This window comes from Pecten maximus, chromosome 5, assembly GCF_902652985.1.
Source record: "Pecten maximus chromosome 5, xPecMax1.1, whole genome shotgun sequence".
NCBI lineage: Eukaryota > Metazoa > Mollusca > Bivalvia > Pectinida > Pectinidae > Pecten > Pecten maximus.
In genome coordinates this window covers 18,628,495-18,647,110 of record NC_047019.1, presented here as the reverse complement: position 1 = coordinate 18,647,110, position 18,616 = coordinate 18,628,495, and the positions used below count along the sequence as shown (strand labels likewise).

At 36.1% G+C, this 18,616-nt stretch overlaps 2 protein-coding genes across 2 annotated transcripts; both read right to left on the bottom strand.

The window, feature by feature from the left end:
• Positions 1-295: 295 nt before the first annotated feature.
• Positions 296-15,161, bottom strand: LOC117328344. The gene is made up of 12 exons (XM_033885871.1): positions 14,514-15,161; positions 12,516-12,834; positions 12,037-12,108; positions 11,121-11,721; positions 9,276-9,417; positions 8,232-8,550; positions 7,728-7,799; positions 7,438-7,573; positions 1,472-1,710; positions 1,145-1,341; positions 411-515; positions 296-304 (listed from the first exon to the last, which is right to left on the bottom strand). Exons 1-12 carry the CDS (start codon positions 15,159-15,161, stop codon positions 296-298), a joined length of 2,859 nt encoding a protein of 952 aa, XP_033741762.1.
• On the bottom strand, positions 6,472-8,508 carry LOC117327406. The gene is made up of 3 exons (XM_033884362.1): positions 8,232-8,508; positions 7,728-7,799; positions 6,472-7,573 (listed from the first exon to the last, which is right to left on the bottom strand). The coding sequence occupies exons 1-3, from the start codon at positions 8,503-8,505 to the stop codon at positions 6,969-6,971; spliced, it is 951 nt and encodes a 316-aa protein (XP_033740253.1). The 5' UTR covers positions 8,506-8,508; the 3' UTR covers positions 6,472-6,968.
• Positions 15,162-18,616: the final 3,455 nt, after the last annotated feature.

Sequence of the window (18,616 nt, the reverse complement as noted above, 5' to 3'; positions counted from 1 at the left end):
AAGAACATCGAAAGAAGTATCAATTGTATTCATATAATAGGCATGTGATTATTCTATAGGTTTAGAGCAGTAAATGTATTTGATACAGTGGCAAATAAAATGGTAATCAATTGAAAATAGGTTTTTATTGAAAGCGAAAACAAAATAAAACGGAAATCGTAAAACTAAACAAATAAACGAATGAAATAATATTTACCGTCTACAACAGCTATTGCACCATTAAAGTGGGCGTTTGTTGGAAGGTCACCTTGGTCAGTCATTCCCCAAGACGGATACTCTTCCCATGGAACAGCTTTTATGACTTCTGAGCCAGAAAGGGCATATAAACATGTGACATTTATACATCCGGTGTTTTTCACGAAGACAAGATTATCATTGGAAGCGTCATGTGATGTTTTGTTGAAGACTACTGAGGCACTAAGCATCCACGCTTTGTGGAACAAACCTCTGGCTGGTTCCGAAGCCAACAATGCTACAATACTTGTTCCTCCAGAGCTTTGTCCAAAAAGTGTGACCTAGTGAACATTATTACAAATAGCAGTAAATATCAAATCTAAGAGAAAAACATGATTTATGCGAACAGATAAGCTGAAAAGGAGGAGAAACGCAATTAGAAATTGTCAAGTTTAATAAAAATTAATATAGATTGTAGATATGATGTAATTGGACGATAGAGAACTATTCTGTCGTTTGTGAACATTTCATTTACGTGCGCTTGATGCCCTCGTCAAATTTCAGTTTGATCCAAGGTACCCTTTCAAAATTATGGAATTGTTATTACATGAAATACGTTCATTGCTCTTATATAGATTAAAATGTAATTGAATGTTCAATGGACTAAGGGGGCAACAAAGATCTAAACACGTTTTCGTCTTTCTATAACAGATCAGATATGAGATATATTGATTACTTACAGTGGTGATTCAGAAACTAAAACAACGCGTAATAATCACTTATCACAGTACAAATAGTGTTATTTTATGAAATATAGAATTATGTATCGTTAGATTAAGCTTTTAGCGTTTTAAGTAACATTTAGATAATATTAATATGCAACTTAATTCTAAAATTTGCCTTCAAGTCTATATAAATTGTGTATCATTTGAAATTGTAAAAACTGCTTTTAATACAAAAGCGAACGTACTGAATCTGGGTTTCCACCAAAGTTCCTGACATTATCCCGAACCCATCTGAGGGCCAGGATTTGGTCCATGAATCCGTAGTTACCGGAAGCATTGGTCGGAGACTGTTCTGATAACATTGTCAGGGCCATAAAACCAAACGCGTTGAGGCGGTAATTCATACCCACATAAACTATATCAGTGTCACGTGCTAGCTCCTCTGAGGGGCAATAAGTTGGCCAATTCGCGTTAGATTCTTGTAAACTTCCTCCGTGGATCCAGACCATTACATGCAGATTAGCACTACTATTTACAGTTGGTGTCCATACATTGAGGTAGACAATCCTCACTTCCTAGAATAGCTGACGGGTTCTCCGGATTTCTCTGCATACATGTATTTCCATAGTTAAAAGCTTGGAATGTTCCATCCCAACAGTTTCCAAACGCCTTGTTGAGTGGAACAGGCGGCTTCCATCGTCTACTTCCAGTGGGCGGCAGTGAGTATGGAATGCCACGAAAGGCATATCCTTCACCATTATATTTTCCTTCCACGAGTCCACATTGTGTCTCTACACTTGTTGTTGGTTCACTGATGACATATTCACAAAATATTACAGCGACGAAAGTATATAATACATGAGACATAGCTTGTGCTTGTTCGGCCAAGATGAGGTTATGTGTATATGTTTCTTTCTTTATCTGATTGTGCAATGACGTGACAGGATGAGCTTATCATTGGCTAGTCTGGCCTACGCTTTGTCTACCTGTACCCAATACGGGACCGAATTCTTTACGCGTACCAGTATATACATTATATCTTATATGCCTAACAAGCAATGTATCTGTAAACGTCTACACCAGTTAAATTAAATATAATCGCCCTTTTCTATCCTTTGTGTCCTATCTCATTTTTGCAAAACTAAATTTGTTTTCTGCCCGAATAATTGTCTTGTGATTGATATTACCCTAGGCAGATGTATCGGCACTTTTTCCACTGGCACATTTCTTATCTCACCCTTGCGGGTTTCTTTTTAGTACGAATAAACGGCGTCTTGGCAGAACTGGCTTAAAATACCATTTGGAGTAGGAATAGGAGCTAGTAGCTATTTTAAGGTAGGACAATGCATCTTACAACAACGAAGGAAATACAGCCGAAACTTATTTAGTCTTTTATCTCTTTCCATCTGCTTGACCACGGAAAAGACTACTTAATTAAAAAAAAACGTAATATGTCATTTAAGCCCCTGTGGATGAGGAGTGAGTCATGGTTATCTCATCTTCACAGAGAGTAATTCTTAAGCCAACACTGTTTTTTTTCCATTATAGTAGAGACAGATAGAATATTTAACCCCTTTTGGGTGAGATAGGAGGATCTCAATGATTATTTTTCTCTTCCCCTGTTTTCCAATTGTAGTGTGAACCAAATCCAAACGTATGTAAACAACAACACGTGGACGGCGGATGACTGTTGTGATAAGGCTGTAGCAGACGTTTAGACCTTACGATATTGATTTCATACAAAATATAAATTCCCGATTAGCTTGTCAAAAAGAACACCAAACACTATGTTAACTCTGATAATTATTACTTATTTTAAATTTCTTTTGTGAATAATATTGATATTTCACATCCAAACGTTCCGGGTCAGGTCATAGTGACGTCACCAGATCGAGAACAAGAGTACCCTTCAAAGAGCACGTGTAGCTTGTCTTTTCCCTAGGGTGAGAAAAGACAATCTACACCCAGGTGAAACTGCGGATATCCCTGTCCTCTTACCATGTTTTTCAATCGTAGTGTGAAGCAAATCAAAACTTATGTAAACAACAACACGTGGAGGACGGATAACCGCTGTGATAAGACTGTAGCAGACGCTTTACACCTTACGATATTGATTGTTTATTTGCGCCATGCAGTTACCATATTACCGATTTTGAACATTTTCACTACGATTTAAATCTTCCACAAATAGTATGCACACAGGTAAACAAGCAGGCAGACATATGCATGTGTGACCCCGTAAACTTAGTTCCGGGTCAGGTCATAGTGACGTTACCCTAACGAGAACATGAGCACGTTCAAAGAGCACGTGTAGCTTGTCTTTTTCCGAGGTAAAACTGCGGATATCCATGTCCAAGGTAAGATAAATTGCCATCATTGCAAATAATTATCTTCTGTATTGCTGTTTATCTCAGTAATGTATACAGTATATATGTCAAGCGGTAGAATGATATGCATATGTTATAATAAACCCTTTTTACTGCTTAATTATGCAATGGTATTTTTCAGTCGCTATCCCTTTTTTACCCAGACAATGTTAAGGTGATATTGAGAAATGGAAACAAAAATATGAGAGTATTTTAATGTTTGATGGATTTATACATGTGTATATCGTTACTATCATGAGCAAATTCATAATTATATTAATCATATGCTTCTTAATTTTGTAATGACGACTAAACATTGTTCCAAAACAAATGACAAGCATTTCAGCCAATTCCGTCAAGTTTCGGTATCATTCGGAAACCTTAGGCACTTTCCATAAACGAGAAAATTCTTTACTTTCTTGTTTGATTCACAGCTTACCATTTTCATGTTGTATGGGAGATACATCGTACGGGCCGCCTGATGTGACTTCTACTTATTGCTGGACAGACATAGTTCTTTCCCACGTGGCGTTGTACCATTTCTATATAACTGCTTTATTATATTGGCTATAAACGAGGAAAATGTATATGCCTGTTAAAATAGTTAGTCTTACATTAAACTGACCACCACCTTCTAAATGATCTGTAAAGAATTATCAAGATGAATTATAATACTAGTAAAAAATCGCGTAATATTTTCCTTTCTTGCATTTTTGCCAGTGAAATATAGAAATTTATCAAACTAATAAAACTATTATTTTCACTGCAGTGACGAGCAGTGCAAATATAAGATTTTGCAGTGAAAATATAAGATTTTGCAGTGAAAATATAAGATTTTGCAGTGAAAATAAAAGATTTTGCAGTGAAAATACAAGTTTTCGGTTTTTAACAAATCAAAGTGGACCTTTGTATAACCTCTTAGAAATTTGCCAATTTTTTTCCAATCGAAGCGGAGATAGATAATTGGTTATTTTGCTGTATTTCTGAAATTTTTAGACAATTTTTTTGATAAAATACTCCCTTGACGTTAGCTATTCATGCACAGAATCTCCTATAACAGCAGAAAACACTTAAATTGTGTTGATCAGTCCTTTCAAAATGGCGCCGTCAAGTTGACGTGGAGTAACGTCACAAAGAGATGACGTTATAACTGATTTCCGGACTTTTTGACGCTATTAAGTTTTCGATATTTTTAATTTTGTACACAATTAAATAAGTTAATGAAAGGCAATAAAAAGAAAATTGAATGGTTTCCCGTTAAATATAACATATATTTTACTCTTATGACAGAATATTTCGATATTTTTCACTCGTGCTTCGCACCAGTGAAAATATCGATATTCTATCATACTCGTGAAATAGATGTTATATTAAACTGGGAACCATTCAATATCCTCTATATACATTAATGGACAGGTGCTGCCGTTAACATCTAACTTCTGAGTTGTCGAATAACGCCATCCGAAAGATTAGGAATTATGTCAGGATACATCCGTTGCGTCGAAGAAAATACCCGAGAATAGCTAAACGAGAGCCTGTCGTCTTGGATTCGATGTCAAAGTAGATTAGATACATCAGGACCATGATTCTAAAAACAATAATCAGTTCAAAACCAAAAATAAAAGCAAAATGTCTGAATTTCTTGATATCATCTCCATGTCAATGCCTTACTTAACGATTCACAAATGTTCAAGATATATTTAATGGTTGTGCTGGCAGATGAGGCATAAAATAATTTGATTTTTTTTTTTAATTTATTTTGATTTATTTGCAGAAGGAGCAGGACTTGCTTAATAACAATGGTATCGCAACCTACATATTTTCCTGGTTTTTTTTTTCTAATAGCGAAATACTGGCCAATTACTCCTCAGTGTTCCAATCTTCAAAAAAAAAAAAAAAATCTTATGTGCTACGTTGTATTGCTGGCTCGAGATTTTGATCAATAAAGGTTCTATGCAAATTTTTTACAAGCATTCTTTTGCAAGTACATTTGTAAGTAAGGGCTAGAGTCGTATCGGATTCCTATTATGGACCAAAGTGGAATTAACGAAATGTGGATTTTTAGGAATTCCAAATAGGTGATGATTCATTTTGACCATTCGCTCTACAAATCGTTTATTCTTTCAAAACGTTTAATTTTTACACTATTTGCATTGCCATTACCCTTTGAAAACTTAAGGAACGCCTTCATTCTTTTCTGATGAGGGCTCCCCTATTCCATGAATAGCGATCGGCGTTAGAAGTACATAGTTGTGACATGTACGACAGTAATATCACAACATCACAAATTAAAAGTAACCTAGTTTGACTTCTATACCTTTTTAAAGTAATTACATGTATTTGTGTTTGCCCAAAGTAGAAAATTTGTATGTTGCACCCAGTTCACATACTCGCAATTTACATACTCGACTATTATTATCAGAGAGATAACTCCAATTGGACAATCGAATGGGACTGACTAGTGTATACTGGCTGCTGCAGTGTTATGTGACCACGCTATCAATACAAGTAGACGTACTATTGGACGTGTACTGGATTCTAAGATTGACTATTACCTAGAAAAGAAGGTTGGAAACGAGCGGCTGGGATGTGTACTTACCTGGAGGTCCTGAATACTAATAAATTATTTCAGTGTTATTCCCAATGATAATTTGCATGTAGGGTTATCACTTAGATCAGATACGTGGTCATGCTTTAAAACATAACGATATTCATTAATGTGCTTCGGTCTATTACTAGTTACAGTACGAGTACAATATATGTGTTTTAAGAACCAAGCATTTGTATTGTTGACATAAGCCTGTTCAACAGCAGTTTTTTAATATAATAACTCTCATTAAAACGTTGGGCTAACGACTTAAGTAGGACTTTAGTATCATGTGATTATTTTATTCCTGATTATAAAAAAATATACTACCTTCTTGGTCTTACTCAGATTCAAGGAGATATAGCGTCATACCATTTCCCTAGGTTTTAATAAAGATTTTATCTCATGAAGTCTTTCGGTATTGTGATAAGTTTTTATTTATTTCATTTTCACTTTTAATATTGCCATTTTTTAAAAAGTTTTTGATAAGTCACAATACATTTTAATACTGTTAGCTTGAATATGCCAATGAACGTAATACTACTACTTGAATTAGTGACAGAAAACTACAAGCTTCTGTACAGTGCATCATATAATGTTTTAATAGTAGGTTATTTACGTACACCAGATAAAATGTCTTATTCTGTTTAGCAAATGTAAACCAAATCAAAATGTTTATAACGTGATTGTTGATATTGTATATCAACTTCGGTAAGAAGTATTTTAATTGTTGAAATAACTTTGGATGATTGGCGGTTCCTGTGTCGGCAAATGTCAACACAATATGACGACAGTGCTGCCTACAGCTTATTTCACGGATGCTATCTTCCCATGTCTTATAATTTCACGTATCAAACTTTCATGGCCACGCCAATGACCCGCGAAATAGCAAAGCTATCATCTCGCGAAAATAACAAGCTTTACGGTACCCTAAGAATATAATAGGAACATTCATATGGTGTTATGTATTAAACGTGTTACTTAATTTCATTTAAACCGATTTTACCTGACACTGATATTCAAACGGAATAAACGAACGTCCAAATGAACAGTTTATCGGTGTGATATACGGAGAAACAAACTTTTAACAAAACGACAAATGATCTTTGTATGCAATCAGTTTATCCATCCGTAATCTAGCAAACCGTTCACGGGCCAAAACAAACATGTTTTACTCTTGTATTTGGCAACAACAGAAATATTCTCCGACAAAAGTGCGGTCATGCCTTGTGAATATGGCTGCCAGCCTCCAGTAGAGGGCGCGCCAGTTCGAGCAAAAGAAAGAGCTTCCCGCCTGATTATATCTTGACAATTTCGATCAGAAGGAGCTGGTGGCTTGATGTAGTATTTAATGGTGTCAAAATATGCAAACAAGTCCCAGATATGGAAGGAATAAGATGCAGGAAAAGGAAATCCGAGTGGATGAACAGGTTTTGAAGGTTGTGACGTCACGACGTATCTATATACCGGTGATTTCATACCCATACTGATAACTCTGGACATTTTATCATTCGGACAACCCACTCGAATATCTGCACCCATCCGTGTGTATTCATATTCGGGTGACGTTAAATTAATTGGGTACAATTTCAACGCATCCTCAGCTAGGCCAGGTCCAAACGTCCCTAAATGGCTTTTAACTTGGCGTTGGTACTCGGTCCAGTTCCACGTGTTCATAGTCAAAAGCGTTGGATCAAAGTCTATCTCTTTTGCAGTAGTACCTGAAAAAAAAGAAAGAAAATATAGACAGAAATTATGTCACGATATTGCTCCATATGTGGTTCATTATAGACGATAGCAGTACCGAGAAAATAAAATATTGATTTCATTTCACCGTTTTGGCATGCAATGTGTTTTGATAGTTTGTGCACTTACCAATCATCAATGGGGCATCTATAGCGAGACCTTGTTCCCAGGCATGGTAAGGGGGATACGTGACAGAATCTCCTAGGCACCAATTAGGCAAAACATTATCATTCATGATTAAGCTCAAAATTCATGAAATATTAAGTAATACTTTGATGTAGTATATAATGTTATGTATTTAAGCAATAAATGGTCATGAGACTTGAATATCTGGTAGTCTTGAACATTTATTTATCCAAAAAACAAAATGGTTATGGTCCGTTAAGAAAGAAGTGCTGACCGTATGCAAATGACGAACTAACAAGTCAAACGTATTCATAAAAAACATGACAAGATGCTGTCGGTATGCTTTGTGGTATAGTTAATAATTGTTTGGAAACCAGTGAAACCTTGTGTCATGAAAGCCTGATGGTCAGTTTTTACACAGAATTTACACAGAGTCAACAAAATAACAGAATAAACAGAAACAAATACGAAACAAACAAACAATAATAACCAAATAATAATATTTACCGTCTACAACTGCTACTGCACCATCAAAGTGGTCTTTTATTGGAAGGTCACCTAGGTCAGTCATTCCCCAATATGGAAACACATCCCATGGCACTGCTTTGACGATTTCTGGACCCGGAAGGGCATACAAACACGTTATATTTGTACAGCCGGTGTTTTTCAAGAAGACAATATTATCTCTGGAAGCGGCATGTGATGTTTTGTTGAAGACTGCCGAGGCACTAAGCATCCACGCTTTGTGGAACAAACCTCTGGCTGGTTCTGAAGCCAACATAGCTATTATACTTGTTCCTCCAGAGCTTTGTCCAAATATCGTGACCTGGTGAACATTGTTACATACAACGCCTTCAGTACATATCACCATTACTATATCTCATATATAGTGTCATGTCTTACTGTCGGTGAGCCTTCCATGCTTTTGCATTATATATGAGAATATTATTATTTTAATCGGGTATATCTTAATTGCTGTTTTATCATCACTGCTTATATCACCGCAATTTCAGATTGCTTTTTTGAGATATTTTGTTAACCTACATTCAATTTTAACATGTTTTAATTAGATACAGCATACGTCAAACGATAAATTGATACATTGATAACTTGAATTGAAAAAAAATCCGCAATTCATTTGAAAAAATAAATAAATAAATAAATAAAATAGCATACGTACTGAATCTGGGTTTCCACCAAAGTTCCTGACATTATCCCGAACCCATCTAAGGGCCAGGATTTGGTCCAAGAATCCGTAGTTACCAGAGGTATTGGTCGGTGACTACTGTGATAACATTGTCAGGACCATGAATTCAAATGCCTTGAGGCGATAGTTCATACTCCCATAAACTATGTTAGTGTCACGTGCTAGTTCCTCTGAGGGGCAATAAGTTGGCCAATTTCCGCTAAGCTCTTGTAAATATCCTCCATGGATCCAGACCATCACGTGTAGATTAGCACTACTATTTACAGTTGGTGTCCATACATTGAGGTAAAGACAATCCTCACTTCCTAGAATAGCTGACGGGTTCTCCGGATTTCTCTGCATACATGTATTTCCATAGTTAAAAGCTTGGAATGTTCCATCCTAACAGTTTCCAGACGCCTTGTTGAGTGGAACAGGCGGCTTCCATCGTCTACTTCCAGTTGGCGGCAGTGAGTAAGGAATGCCACGAAAGGCATATCGTTCGCTCTGGATAAGGTGATGTCTGCATGTACTTTGTTCTTATCATTATCTAAACTCACAAGGACGTGGAGTTGCAACGCGTTAGTTTATCACAAGACAGTCTAACCTAACCTTGTCCATCTGTACTCTACACGTAATAACCAGTCAAAAAACCAAATATCGTTTACCTATGTATTTGTTTATCGGTTTGATAAAAAAATGATACACAAAATAACTGAACCGTGAAAACAACAGAGGAAGATACAATGTTACCAGTCCTTTATCTGGTACGCGTCGCTCAAAAACGATCGGATATATTTTATCATATTAGCTGAACACATAAGGTATGTGTAAACATGAAAATGTAAAGTATACAGTCTGTTAAGTAAGCTATCTAACATAAGTTGTATATCATCCCAACACCTAAATCACATTTAACGATTTACAAATGTATATGACAAATTTATAAGTGTGCCTGTCAATGAGGTATCGAACAATGAGATCCTTGTCTGAAATAACTACAGTATTCACAATACCTAGACTTGCTTGATAACCAGGCAAACCCTATCTACACATTAGTAACTCTATTTAAAGACACAAAACTGATCAGCCACTCTCAAAACTAATCAAAAGTACGTTGAACTACTTCGTTTATATTGTTTTCTAAAGTAATGTTGTATTGCTTGCTCGAAGGTTTTTCTTCATCAACTTTTTCTAAATACAACTTTCAGTACAATCAAGTAAGGGGTGGAGCCTTTAAACGATAGGAGTGGAATCAATGGAATGTGGATATTTAGCTTTTGGTCAATCTTGCTCCTAAAATGTTTAATGTATCAGATTGTTTGATAATTCCACTTTTAACACTACAACCACCCATTCCAATTTTAAGGGACGCCTTCATTCGCATGTAATGAAAGCCTTCCTTTTTATGATTGGTAAACGGTGGTATATGTACCTAGTTGTGACACATACTGGACTACGGCTCATAGAAAATAATCAGAAAATGAAATCCTGAGAAGGATTTAATTTCTGAGCGTCAACATAATCATTGAATTTGATATTCATATTATCCGACATACTATTGGCATATCCTTGGTAACGAGCTGTACCCTGTTTATGGCCGAAATGGTTTTGTTGTTTTCATTCGAGGCTGAATGCATTGAAGAACCTATCAGAACAGATAGTATAGATCTTGCATATTCCGACAATTTCATCTAAAAATACATTGATGTTGACGATGTGTTATCTTAAGGAATAACAAAAACTTAATTGACAATGTAGATCGAATAAATCCTGTAGAATTTGGAATCAGAGAAACTACGAACACCACAACATCAGCTGCTTATCTCGATCTTAACATACAGCTAATCAGGAGGAACAGCTTGCAAATAATTTATGATAAGGTGTTTTTAGATAATAGCCTCCCTGCCTCCTCGACATATAATGTTTGAATCTCCTAGTTAGTTCGATATCCTAAAACTTGCTCCTATTATCCCGATTTCCAGGTATCGATGGAGGGGGTCATCGGTGAAACATCGCAGGTTTTGTAATATAAACTAAGAAACAATATAGAAGGTTCGTATGGTGATAAATTTATTAAACAAGTAAATTCATTTCATTTGAAGTGAGTTTTAAATAAATTCAAATCGTACATTAACAGTTGAGATAGATCATATTACTTGCAATTGCATATATCGAGAAGCATGTTTACAGATATGTTTATACATTAGTTTATCCATCCGTACTCTAGCAAACCATTCATGGACCATAATAAACATGTTTTACTCTTGTATTGTTTAACAACGGAAACGTCCTCAGACAGAAGTGCGGTCACGCCTTGTGAATATGGCTGCCAGTCTGAGGTAGAGGGTGCACCGGTACGAACAAAAGAAAGAACTTCCCGTCTGACCATCTCTTGAAATCGTCGATCAGAGGGAGTTGGTGGCTTGATATAGTCTTTGATTGTATCAAAATATGCAAACATGTCCCACATATGGAAGGAATACGATGACGGAAAAGGCATCCCTAATATGTGAACAGGTTCTGAAGGCTGTGACGTCACGACGTATCTATATGCCGGTGATTTCATACCCATACTGATAGCTTTAGACATTTTGTCATTCGGACAACCAACTCGAATGTCTGCACCCATTCGTGTGTACTCATATTCCGCTGACGTTACATTAATTGGGTACAATTTCAATGCATCATCAGCTAAACCAGACCCGAACGTCCCTAAATGGCTTTGAACTTGGCCTTGGTACTCCGTCCAGTTCCACGTGTTCATTGTCAGATGGGTTGGATCAAAATCAATCTCATTCGCAGTAGTACCTGCAAAAATATACACCGACATCAGTACGCATAATTTGGCTAAATATACAAAATGGGATCATATATCATTCGGAAAATGAATTATCGGTATTATCGATAATGATTTTATACAAACTATCTCAGTAAATAAACTTAATATTTATGTTACCTCAATATCTATTATATTTGATCAATTATTAGATGACTTAGATATTTGTTGCAAATGCTAAACTTTCGGTGACATATTTTCAATATTTTGTTCACATGTTTTGCTGCCTCTCGTAGTTAAGTCTTGACATATCACATGACAATTGTACCTGTAGCATAGGAACTCACCAATCAGCAATGGAACATCTATAGCGATACCTTTTTGCCAGGCCTGGTAAGGAGGATAAGTGACAGCATCTCCTAGGCACCAACAAGGCAGTGATTCAATATTTCATTTTCCATAACATAATTTCTCATTGGAGCGATAATTTATGACAGACAATGCATTTATAAAAGAGTTAGATAATTGAAAATCTCGTGTCTTCAAACATTCAATCTTGACAAACCTTTATACATATTAGTTTCTTAACGTTCAAACTAACGATATTATATAGCAAACATGTAGTCAAGTATCAATTGCTGCTAATAGGTATAGATAATAGATAATAAGTTTAGAAAGAACATCGTAAGAAGTATCAATTGTATCCATAGAATAAGCATGTGAGTAAATGAAATAGTAAAAATGTAAACATAGGTTTTGTTGGAAGCGATAACAAAATAAACAAACGGAAATCGTAAAACAAATAAACGAAGGGAATAATATTTACCGTCTACAACAGCTATTGCACCATCAAAGTGGTTGTTTGTTGGAAGATCACCTTGGTCAGTCATTCCCCAATATGGAAACACATCCCATGGTACAGCTTTTATGACTTCTGGGCCAGGAAGGGCATATAGACACGAGACATTTATACATCCGGTGTTTTTCACGAAGACAAGATTATCTGTTGAAGCGTCATGGGATGTTTTGTTGAAGACTGCTGAGGCGCTAAGCATCCACGCTTTGTGGAACAAACCTCTGGCTGGTTCCGAAGCCAATAATGCGATTATACTAGTTCCTCCAGAGCTTTGTCCAAAAAGTGTGACCTAGTGAAAGGTGTTACAAATACCAGTAAACATCAAATCTAAGAGAGAAAAAAAACCCAGATTTATTCGAAATGATATGCTGAAAAGGAGAAGAAATGCAATTAGAAATTGTCAAGTTTTATAAAAATTAATACATAATGTAGATATGATGTAATTGGAAGATAGAGAACTTTTTTGTCGTTTGTGAAAATTTCATTTACGTGCGCTAGGAGCCCTCGTCAAATCTCAGTTTGATCCAAGGTACTCCTCTCAAAATTATGGAATTGTTATTACAAGAAATACGTTCATTGCTCTTAAATAGATTAAAATGTAATTGAATGTTCATTGGACTAAGGGGGACAACAAAGATCTAAACACGTTTTCGTCTTTCTATAAAAGATCAGATATGAGATATATTGATTAATTACAGTGGGAAATCAGAAACTAAAACAAAGCGTAATAATCACTTATAACAGTATAAATTATTTTATGAAGTATAGACTTATATATCGTTATATTGAGCTTTTAGCATTTTAAGTAACATTTAGATAATATTATTATGCAAGTTAATTCTAAAATTTGCCTTAAAGATGACAGTGCAAGTTAAAAAGCATCCAATTGAAATAAAAAAAAATATACATGTACAGATTTCCAAAAATCGTTTCCGAGACAATCCCCAGTTATGGTAGTGTCGTATCTAAGGACGGGCAGACATTTTTCTTTTTTGTTATGCGTGGATACAACCAAGCCGCCGCTGCTATAAAAAGAACGTGCTTCGTCACACTCGCATTCACTCTAACCTCAAGTGTTCACGGTGACACACCTGTATCTTCTACACTATATCTGTACACCACGTGACCTACAACTGTATTCGCGAACGACACCGAACAGAAGCCCTTACCTGTAACCTGAACAGAAAGATGGTCAGTGTCTCTCAGTTATCTTTCAAATCTTGTTGAAAATAAAGTCTCCAAACAAATGCTTGAAGATGCATAACGAATTAATCCCAAATACTCTATCCATCTTCTCACGTGTTTTTCGTGGGTGCAGCCATTTTCATAACAAGTAAACAGTCCGAGGAGTTCCGATTTTTACTCGTATCCTGCACTAGCACTCCTCGGATGTTTTCCTGTTGTCTACACTACACTAGGGCTGCTGTGCGGTTTTATCACGCTTTAATTGCGTTATGACACGTGCACAAATAATACGAAGACACGGAAATTATTTCGATGGAAACTATGGATATAATGATGTAACAATTGTAAAGTTGTTCTTGCTGCATATCCCACTGGAAAGACTCAGGTAGGAATTTACTCATATTTACTCTGTTTATAATTTCATTACGTACATGTTTTGTTGGGGCCCAAATAGTTTGTGTTGCGTATACTATGTATAATGGAGAGATGTGTTGCTATGCGCATGTATCGATAGACTGATACTTGTCTCAATGAACGCACGCGCTTTTATAGCGGCTCGTATCCACGCATAACAAAAAACTAAAATGTCTGCCCGTCCTTAGATACGACACAACCATAATTGGGGGATGTCTCGGAAACGATTTTTGGAAATCTGTACATGTATTATTTTTTTTAATCTCAATTGGATGCTTTTTAACTTGCACTGTCAGCTTTAAAGTCTATATCAATTGGTTATATCATTTGAAGTTGTAAAAACTGCTTTTAACAAAATAGCATACGTACTGAATCTGGGTTTCCACCAAAGTTCCTGACATTATCCCGAACCCATCTGAGGGCCAGAATTTGGTCCATGAATCCGTAGTTACCGGAAGTCTTGGTCGGAGACTGTTCTGATAACATTGTCAGGGCCATAAAACCAAACGCGTTGAGGCGGTAGTTCATACCCACATAAACTATGTTAGTGTCACGTGCTAGCTCCTCTGACGGGCAATAAGTAGGCCAATTCGCGTTAGATTCTTGTAAACTTCCTCCGTGGATCCAGACCATTACATGTAGATTAGCACTACTATTAATAGTTGGTGTCCATACATTGAGGTAAAGACAATCCTCACTTCCTAGAATAGCTGACGGGTTCTCCGGATTTCTCTGCATACATGTATTTCCATAGTTAAAAGCCTGGAATGTTCCATCCCAACAGTTTCCAGACGCCTTGTTGAGTGGAACAGGCGGCTTCCATCGTCTACTTCCGGTGGGCGGCAGTGAGTATGGAATGCCACGAAAGGCATATCCGTCACCATTATATTTTCCTTCCACGAGTCCACAATGCGTTTCTACTATAGCTGTCGGTTCGCTGATGACATCTTTACAAAATATTACGACGACGAAAGTATAAAATACATGAGACATAGCCCTTGTTTGTTCGGCCTTCATGAGGTTATGTGTTTATGTACTTTGTTCCTTTCTTTATCTGACTGTACAATGACATGGAGTAGTACAGGGTTAGCTTATCACTGGCAAGTATGACCTACTGTTGTCTTCCTGTGCCAAACACGTTGTCTCCATTTATATTTGTGTATTGATTTTTGTCGAATAGCATGAAATAAATAGTGAGAATATTACCGAATCCTTTACGCATGCCAGTATATGATTATATCTTATATGCCTAACAAACAATGTATTTAGACATATATACCAGTTAATTTACAGTCTGTTTGAGTAAACAAATATCAATCACAAACGCAGATTCGAATTGTACTGAGCCGCATAGGTACGCCTTATCTATGAGCTAAGTAAGCAACACGTACATAGAATAATGCCATGGATATGGAAATATGTAACTCTTTGCACTAGACAATATGCAGTAATGATTGTTACTCTAAACATGCTGTAATAAGTGCAAATGAATTGTAAAATACACTAATCATTGACAAATCTACTGGGTGATGCAAACAATGGATATCAAGAATTGTCAAACTTATGAAGATAAAAAACACAATAAAAAGTTAATAACATCAAAATAAAATTATCCTCCACTACAAGTTGTTTACAGTCGCAGGCTGTGCATGAAGTGTGACTTTTTAAAGAGCACTGTATTACCTTTTATGCTAATAATCAAATGTTATATTACCGTCTATTTATATTATTTTGTCCTATCTCTTGTTTGCAAAAAAATAAAAGTTGTTTTCTGCCCGAATCATTGTCTTTTTATTGATCTTGTCCTAGATAGATGTGTCGGCACTGTTACCATTGTAACATTTCTTTTCTCACCCTATGCAGTTTTTTTTCCAAAGCCATTGAACGGCGTCATGGTAGAAATACAGAATCGTCACGTCAACAATTTGATCAAGTCTTGTCATCATTGTCTCACATCAGGGAAACGCCAGCATAAGATAAATAAGCTGGCATTCAGGGTATGAGCAAAATAATCCTTTAAATACATTTGGAGTAAGGATATGAACTAGTAGCTATTTGGAGCTAGGACATCGTATCTTACAACAACGAAGGAAAGACAGCTGACACTTATTTAGTCTTTAATCTCTTTCAATCTTGTTGTCCACAGAAAAGACTACTTAATAAAAAAGTAATATATTATTTTTCTGCCCTGTTGAATGAGACATGGTAATCTCAACTCTACAGAGGGGAATTCTTAAGGAAACAGTTGTTTTCATTGCAATATAGACAACCATTGCAAGTAATGATCTTTTATCTTGCCGTTTATCTCGGGAAATTGTAAATGGTATCCACCAGTAGCTTATCCTTTTTTTTACCCAGGAAATGTTAAGGTGATGTTTAGAAATGAAAACAAACATATGATAATATTAGAAGTCTAAAGGATTTATACATATGTAGATCGTTAATATCGTGAACAAATTGAATAATCATCTTAATCATATGCTTCTTAATTTTGTTATGACGGCTAGGCATTGTCCCAAACGAAATGACAGGCATTTCGGTCAATTCCGTCAAGTTTCGGTATCATTCGGGAATCTTTGGCACTTCTCTGTAAACGAGAAAATTCTTTACTTTCTTGTTTGATTCACAGCTTACCATTTTCATTTTCTATGGGAGAGAAATCGTACGGGCCGCCTGATGTGACTTCTACTTATTGCTGGACAGACATAGTTCTTTCCCACATGGCGTTGTTCCATTTCTATAAAACTGCTTTATTATATTGGCTATAAACGAGGAAAATGTATATGCCTGTTAAAATAGATAGTCCTGTATTAAACTGACCACCAGCCTCTAAGTGATTTGTAAAGAATTTTCAAAATCAATTATTATACAAGATCTGAAACTTTAGCATCTGTTATAACATATAGACCAAAACCATAAAGCCTAATTCTATTTATGATATCAGTATTGAATTGACAGTGACCAGCCTTGTCGTATATCGTCATCAAATGAAGTGTACACTTACTGAAAGTTCTTATCTCCACATATGGTGTTATTTATCCATCGAAGACGCTTTTATGAATGGGGACTGCAATGCCGACCGTCAGGTGCCCCCGACTTAAAACAGTCTAGTCGTCCGACCGAGCATCTTTCCTGACGGCGGATTGTATAAATTTATTTGTACAGATCCGTCTGGTGGTTGGCTTGTGGCTTACTCCATGAAATAACTCAACAAATGATATAAAGATACAATCTGAACATTTATTAATAATACATGCAATCAATATCAATCAAATGGAGATGTCGCACAATATGATGCAGTAACAGTTGTGTTTGAAACAAGGGAGTTGTCTCCCTTTAATTAATAGTGATATAGAAATAATTAAAGATGTTCTTAAATAACGTGTGTATTTTTTATATAATATAATAATTTCCTATAATTTCACATATGTATCTGTCCTGTTTCTCCCATTTCTCCTATTTCTCATGTTTCAACTATTTCTCCTGTTTCTCCCATTTCTCCTATTTCTCCTGTTTCACCTATTTCTCCTGTTTAACCTATTTTCTCCTATTTCTCCTGTTTCACCTATTTCTCCTGTTTAACCTATTTTCTCCTATATCTCCTATTTCTCCTATTTCTCCCATTTCACCTGTTCCACCTATTTCTCCTGTTTCCCCTAGTTCTCCTGTTCCACCTATTTCTCCTGTTTCTCCTATTTCTCCTAATTTCACATATTTCTTCTGTTTCTCCTAATTTCACCCATTTCTCCTGTTTCTCCTGATATCTTCTGACTGGACTACTGTTCCTAAATTACATTGTTTTAACTCGAGTACCCTTTTATCAGCTGGCACCCTACCTTCTCCTCTGCTTTAAAGTCCATAGTCTATCAGGAACTCTGCGAATCTGCACTCAAAAACTGCTTCGGGTAGGCTACTCGAGTGAGGTCGGAATGACACTGAGCGTTCGTATCTCCCGGCTCTCAACTTATGGAGAGCTTTAACTAATGAAAACGCTGGAGAATACTAGCACGATACATTCCTCGAGCTCTTATATTAACATGAATAACACCCGAGAGACTCGAATAAATATGAAGTAAATAACTCTAGAAAGGTTCCGAAACTATAAACAATAATGGCTGCCGGTGAAGACGAACCCTATTTTCTGAGATAACTAAAGCCTCTAACGGACTATAAAATGACATAATGTATGTTTAAATGGAATACACATGACATGTATGATAAACTCTTCCGACGCTGAACAATCTTTATGAGAGTCAACATGCATTTATAGAAAAAGAAGATATCATAACAATCGTTGCAACTCACGTCTGCTCGTACATAGTTTCAATACACAGAACTGTTTTACATTTCAAACACATATATCGTTATGTTGCGATGTTACAACATCAAAATTCATTAAGACTTGGATACAATACATGTTTAGAGTGAAGATCTCGGTATATTTAACAATGTGAGATCAATAACAGGTGACT